The sequence below is a fragment of the Labeo rohita genome, unplaced genomic scaffold, assembly GCF_022985175.1.
Source record: "Labeo rohita strain BAU-BD-2019 unplaced genomic scaffold, IGBB_LRoh.1.0 scaffold_472, whole genome shotgun sequence".
In the NCBI taxonomy this organism is placed as follows: domain Eukaryota; kingdom Metazoa; phylum Chordata; class Actinopteri; order Cypriniformes; family Cyprinidae; genus Labeo; species Labeo rohita.
Window position 1 is genome coordinate 31,158 of NW_026129392.1, and position 6,160 is coordinate 37,317.

The 6,160-nt window shown below is 36.7% G+C and overlaps 1 protein-coding gene across 1 annotated transcript in view; it reads left to right on the forward strand.

Annotated features, from left to right (window-relative positions):
• Window positions 1–4,570: 4,570 nt before the first annotated feature.
• The window catches only part of LOC127160845 (polymeric immunoglobulin receptor-like), an 11,791-nt gene continuing 10,201 nt past the window's right edge, over window positions 4,571–6,160 (forward strand). The window contains exons 1-4 of the mRNA XM_051103498.1: window positions 4,571–4,833; window positions 4,921–5,217; window positions 5,323–5,640; window positions 5,738–6,061. Of these exons, the coding sequence (XP_050959455.1) occupies window positions 4,791–4,833; window positions 4,921–5,217; window positions 5,323–5,640; window positions 5,738–6,061 (982 nt within the window). The 5' untranslated portion in view covers window positions 4,571–4,790. The remainder of the gene's footprint in view (window positions 4,834–4,920; window positions 5,218–5,322; window positions 5,641–5,737; window positions 6,062–6,160) is intronic.

Genomic DNA, 6,160 nt, shown 5'->3' on the forward strand with positions numbered 1-6,160 from the left:
AAAAAAAAAAAAAATGTAAGTCCACAAATCACAGAATGTCTATAAAATGCTGTACATGTTTTATATTTGTATTGCTAAGTTTAGTAATTTTATGTTAATGTCATGTAAAGAAGCAGCATCTCCAAGTTTAGTTATACTGGTTTTGTGATACAGGTTTTTACTAGGTTATTAAAGAGACTTGCTTGTAAATGGCTCAGTGTTTTGCATTTGCAGGGTTGTTGAACACTGTGGTCAGTGTGATAAAGATAACCAACATGTGCAGCTCCAAAGATCAATCAACATGCTGCCTTGTGGTTTTCATTTGTTCTTGCACTAAAATTATTTTGGTCAAACCAAGATGCCCTTCAATAACCTGCAGGTGTGTTAAAAACAGGAAATGTCTTTACAACATCACAGAACAAAACGATTTGGTAAATTACTTTACCAAGTGCAGTCATGAGTAAGGGTGTGTTACAGAATTTGAATTTATCAGATGCTAAAATGCCCCTTCACATTTTCAAATATTCAAATATGCACGACAACACGTGAGAACCAATGAGGTTTAAGCACAGTTTCAACTCCCCTTTTCTCCTTATATGGCGTGCGCTGCACGTCAGTTTGAATGAAAACAAAGTTTGCGGCAAAATCGTCATATGAACAGGCAGATGAGACGGAGTAGGATTTTTGTGAGTAATCAATTAATTTCAGACCTGTTCTTCACACAGAGCTGTTTTATGTCTTCAGAAGACTTGCAATTACACACCACGAAAAGCCACGTTTAGCTCCAGCTTGCCTCAACACACCTGCCTGGAAGTTTCTATTATGCCTAGTAAGAGTTTGATTAGCTGGTTCAGGTGTGTCTAAATGGGGTTGGAGCTAAACTCTGCAGGACACCGGCCCTCCAGAACCGAGTTTGTGCACCCCTGATTTATATAGTTATTTATATATTTTGGAACTTGAATGCGCTGGTTTAACTAACAGTCATGCTGAGGCTCATAAAAATGTCCTTACAAAGAATAATATGAGATATATAATGAGCTTGCCTAATTATTCAGTATATATACATTATTATTTTAAACTTCATACTCTAAAACGTGCTGAGATAACTAAATCATTTCAAACAATGTCAAACGATATGTACATTTTCAGATGGAAATGTGATTATTGCATCCTCTTGGAAAAGTCGATCCTACATAAGGTGAGGATAACATGAGAGCACTTACTTGGTCGAGATTGTAAACACAAAACCTCTGCCACAAATGCATAGACTCCACCCACCTTCTACTTAAGCCAATCAGATACCGGTGTAACGCCAAGCCAGCAGAGGGAGCCCTCAGCCCAGGACTGCCTGCATGCTCCCTCTGCTGCTTCTACTGCTACTTCCTGTTTGGCAGTATTTAAGGACTCACCATGTGCTCAGACGTTTGCGAAGTATTGCCAGTTTCACCTGCCTTACCGAGCGTTTATATTTACTCTGTTGGATTACCTGTTGCTATCTTGCTTTGTTTATGGACTACTGAGTTTACGGATTACCCCTATTGGATTGTTTGCTGTTTCTGGACTGACTTCACGGTATTTGACCCACTGCCTGCTTTATCTCTCTGCTGCTTGGATTACGTTTATGTGTTGTATGCTGTTGGACTGCTTTTCTGGTAATCGACCCTCTGCCTGTTTCCACGTTTATGTGTGCTGTCATTTGTAATAAACTTCCGCAATTGGATTCAAACGCCGCCTCAGCGTCCTCGTTACAACCGGCCACTTGGGGCTGACCAATTGTTGCATGTTCTCGGTGCTCATCACAGCATTACTGTAATAATATGTAAAATAAAACAAGTAATGTTATGTGTAATGTAATGTAATCAGTGTTTCATGTATCACTGAGTCGATGCGTGTTTTGACCGTGAGTGTGTTTAGCAAACTGTTATTCTACGGTGACCGGGAGGGGAGGTCTTCGGTTCACTTAGTTTTGTTGTGGCCACGACATATAAACTCGTGAGAACGTGATAATATAACACAGCCACGAGATATTAATTTGTGGGAACGTGATATTATGTCGTGGCCACGAAGGTGGGTGGAGTCTATGCATTTGTGGATCAGTGTGCGTCTTGACGCTTGAAATGTTTCAAAATCCACAAATACGCACAGCGATCTACAAATGCACAGTACGCGATTCACATATAAATGCCGGGCAAAGTTGTGTTTGTAAAATAAAAAAAAATATTTGTGAGTATGTTTTTTATTTGCAATTCAAATTGTTTTACTTGTGAATATAATTCATGTTTGTGAAACTCTAAGATTTATTTGTGGATCTCATTCTATTTATTTTGTGAATATGCTTTGTTTTTGTCAGTCGCTTTACATTTATTTGTGGATCATAATGTATTTATTTGGAATTATGCAACGATTCTAACCCCATACAACCCTGTTGAAAAAATCAGCATATGCTGGTTAGGTAGGTTTTGATGCTGGTTTATGCTGGTCCTTAGCTGGCTTAAGCTGGACCAGCAAAGGACCAGCATAAACCAGCTAAAACCAGTATGCCAGCATCAAAACCTGCCTAACCAGCATATGCAGGTTTTTTTTTTTTTTTTTTTTTTTTTTCCAACAGGGAAATATGACCTAATGTTACAATTCTTTGACTAAACATAATTTAAACATTTTATATACTAAACATTATATTTATTTATTTCAAAATTAGATTTAAGTGATTGTCTTGTATGGTAGTTGAAACAGAATTTATTTTCTTGTGCTCTGGTTGGCAGAGTTGTCACTAATTTACACACCTCCTGTATGCATAAAGTGCTCAAACAAATCCAGACATGTTATATTGGTAACGCTTTAGATTACAACCCGCAAAGAACTACGTAAGTAAACTGAATTTACGGTGTATGTTTCTGTAATTATAGTGTACCTATAAAGAACGTACATGTAGGTAAAAGGGAACAATATGTTATATTTGGGTAATAAGGGGATAACAAACCAGATATTCAACCTGCAAAGAACGACATAAGTATGCTGAATTTACGGTGTACGTTTCTGTAATTATAGTGTACCTATTAGTACGTATGTGTAGGTATAAGAGAACAATAGGCTATGTTACGTTTTGGTAATTCGGGGGTAACAACCAGATATGCAACCTGCAAAGAACTGCGCAAGTAAACTGAAGTTACAGTGTATGTTTCGTAGTTATATTGTACCTACGTGTAAGTATAAGGGAGCAATATGTTACGTTTGGCTAATAACGGGGTAGCAAACAGATATACAAATAATTTATAATGGAATTACTTAAAAACTTAACAGGTACCTGTTCTATTAAATCGTACGTTTGGTGTATCTATACGTAAGCTTTTTAAAATTACTGGGAAATTATACTCTTGTTCCATGTAGTTACAGGGTAAGTGTGCCCTCTGCTAATCCCACTTCTACCTCTAAACCTAACGTTAACTATGACTGAAAAGTAATAAAAATATAAAAAAAACAGGAAAGTGCAATCACAATCATTTATTTATTGCAAAAATGTCAACAGCCATACAAAAAAGTAATCCAAATAACGATGCGTTTGCAGCCGCAGTCCTCTCTGGCAGAATACAGTAGGTTTGAGGTGCAGTAGGATGAGAGCAGAATTTAAATTGTTAATCGCTGAAAATATTATCCAGATTATTGTCTTGATCCACTCCTCGAAGGCGCCCGCGCGTCATTCCAACACATCTCACCAGAAACACCGCATGTCGTAATCTGTGACGAATGCAGGCGAGAGCCAATGAACATCCGATTTTCCTGTCGCAAAATGCACTTTAGCACGGGTTTATGGCTGTTGCTGCTGGACTCGCTGCTAGAGGTGGAGATGAAGATCGCCGGACAAAGCCTTGAATTTGGTTCTGGTCCTCGCAAATCGTATGGATTCTGAAGATCTGGGTTACAGCACACAAATAAAATTGTTTAATTTGTAATTATGATGCGTGTTCGGTGTATTTTATGGTTCTATTGTTAGTCACAGCATGTTAGAGAAAACGCCTTTGTGCTCCACCACGGCAAACGAAGTTAATATTACATGAATGATTAAACGATTGCAGAAATATTATTTATTTTAAGGGTTTAACGTGTAGTCATGATAACATTATGTAGACATATTCTTGGAAACGAGCTGGCAACAGAAATCACACAGAACAGAATGAAATGTTATAATTTCATATTAAGTAAACGTTAAATGTTTAGATGATGTAAATATGTCAGTATTGTACATTCAGTGTCTGTAAAAATATACCTACATGTACGTGCAGGTACACTATAATTACAGAAACATACACCGTAAATTCAGTTTACTTACATAGTTCTTTGCGGGTTTCTGTTACCGTTATATTCAGATCTGGAATTTTAGTTTTTTTTTTTTTTTTTTTTAATTATTTAATTAATTTATTTATTAACTGATAAATGTATTTATTACAACTGATAAATGTAAAGCACTGAATTTATTTCGTTTCAGGAGTTTCTGCTATTGGTTTTATTAACGCCCTTCAGTTTAGTGAAACCTTTTAATAATGCAATTAACTTAGGTGTTATTTGTCCTTATATAGAGAAAATGAAACCTGTATGAGCTCCCAGTGTCAGACACTGTAACCTCCACTAGGTGGCGCTCTTTCAGTGTGATTAATGTGATATTCAGTCAGTGGTGATGGTGGGAGGAGCCAGTAAAGCTGCTCATTACTGATGAAGAGCTGAATAAAGAGGAAGTAACTAAAGCAGACAGATGTAGAGACAGAGAGATTCACACAGAGATCATTCAGCATAAAGAAGACTGAACTCAACTCACAATGAAGATCCTCCTCATCTTCTTCACTTTCTACCTGATCTCAGGTCAGAGCTTTTCTCTTTCATCACTGCAGTAATGATGCTGTTTTCTGTTCATCAGCTTTCTGATCACAGTATCAATCTGATCGACAGGTGCAGTGAGATGCTTCAGTGTCACTGGATATTTTGGCAGAAGTGTTCTTGTTGATTCTGGGAAAAGTTGGTTCAGTGACTCTGCTAAATATATGGCCAAATTACCAGAGTGGAGAACAATAATAAATGATACAAAACAACATAGATGGATAAATGAGGGAAGATTCACACTGTTCCGAAACAATGTGGGAAACCTCATGATCTACATCAGAGATTTGAACCATAATGATGCTGGAGAATACCAGATTAGACATCATGGCCAGTGGTCCATTGATATGACTTTGAATGTGAAATACGGTCAGTTTTAAGATCAAAGTCTTTGTGTAGTAAAACTACTAACTGTAATTGTACTATTTTTCAAAGCTTTTATATATGAAATATATTTCTTTATGTCAATGACAGATTTGTGTTGTAAAGGATCAAAGAGAGTGATGGTGAATATTTCAGAAACCGCCAGTTTCAGCTGTGAATATTCACAGAATCATATTAATGATCCCAAGATCATATTCAAAGAAGAAAAAGACTCCATTGAGACGATTTACAGCAGGTTGAAGATGAACAGAAGATTCAGTATTTCTGATGACAAACATAAAAACATCTTCAGTGTGAGAATTACTGCTGTGACACCAGATGATGGAGGAGTTTATTTATGTGGAGTTTGGATCAACAGACAATCATACAGTTACTCTGTTATTAATACTGTTCATCTGCATATTATGGGTGAGTAATACTATCAGTTGGATCAATTTTTCAATGCTTTGATTCATATTTTTATGTAGTTCTCTCAGATCACAAATAAAACTTTGAATGTTGACAGATTCATGTTGTGGGGAATCAAAGACAGTAAGAGTAAATAGTGGAGAAACCTCTGCTTTCAGCTGTGAATATTCAGAGGATCAAAGGTATTTTAGAAAGATCATATTCAGAACAAGAAACAACATCATTGATGAGGTGATCTCCACTAATGATAAATGGTATCAGAAAGAAAGACTGAGCATTTATGACAACAAATCGAACCTCTTCAGTGTGAGAATCACTGCTGTGACACCAGATGACGGAGGAGTTTATTTATGTGCCGTTTGGATCAACACACACCCGTACAGTTACTACATTATTACTACTGTTCAGCTACATATTATTAGTGAGTAAAACTAAATCAAATCAAGGTTTTTACAGTCTGTGTTCGTGTCAGATTTGATTATGCTTAGATGTGATATTTGTGATTGACAGCTAAAGTGAG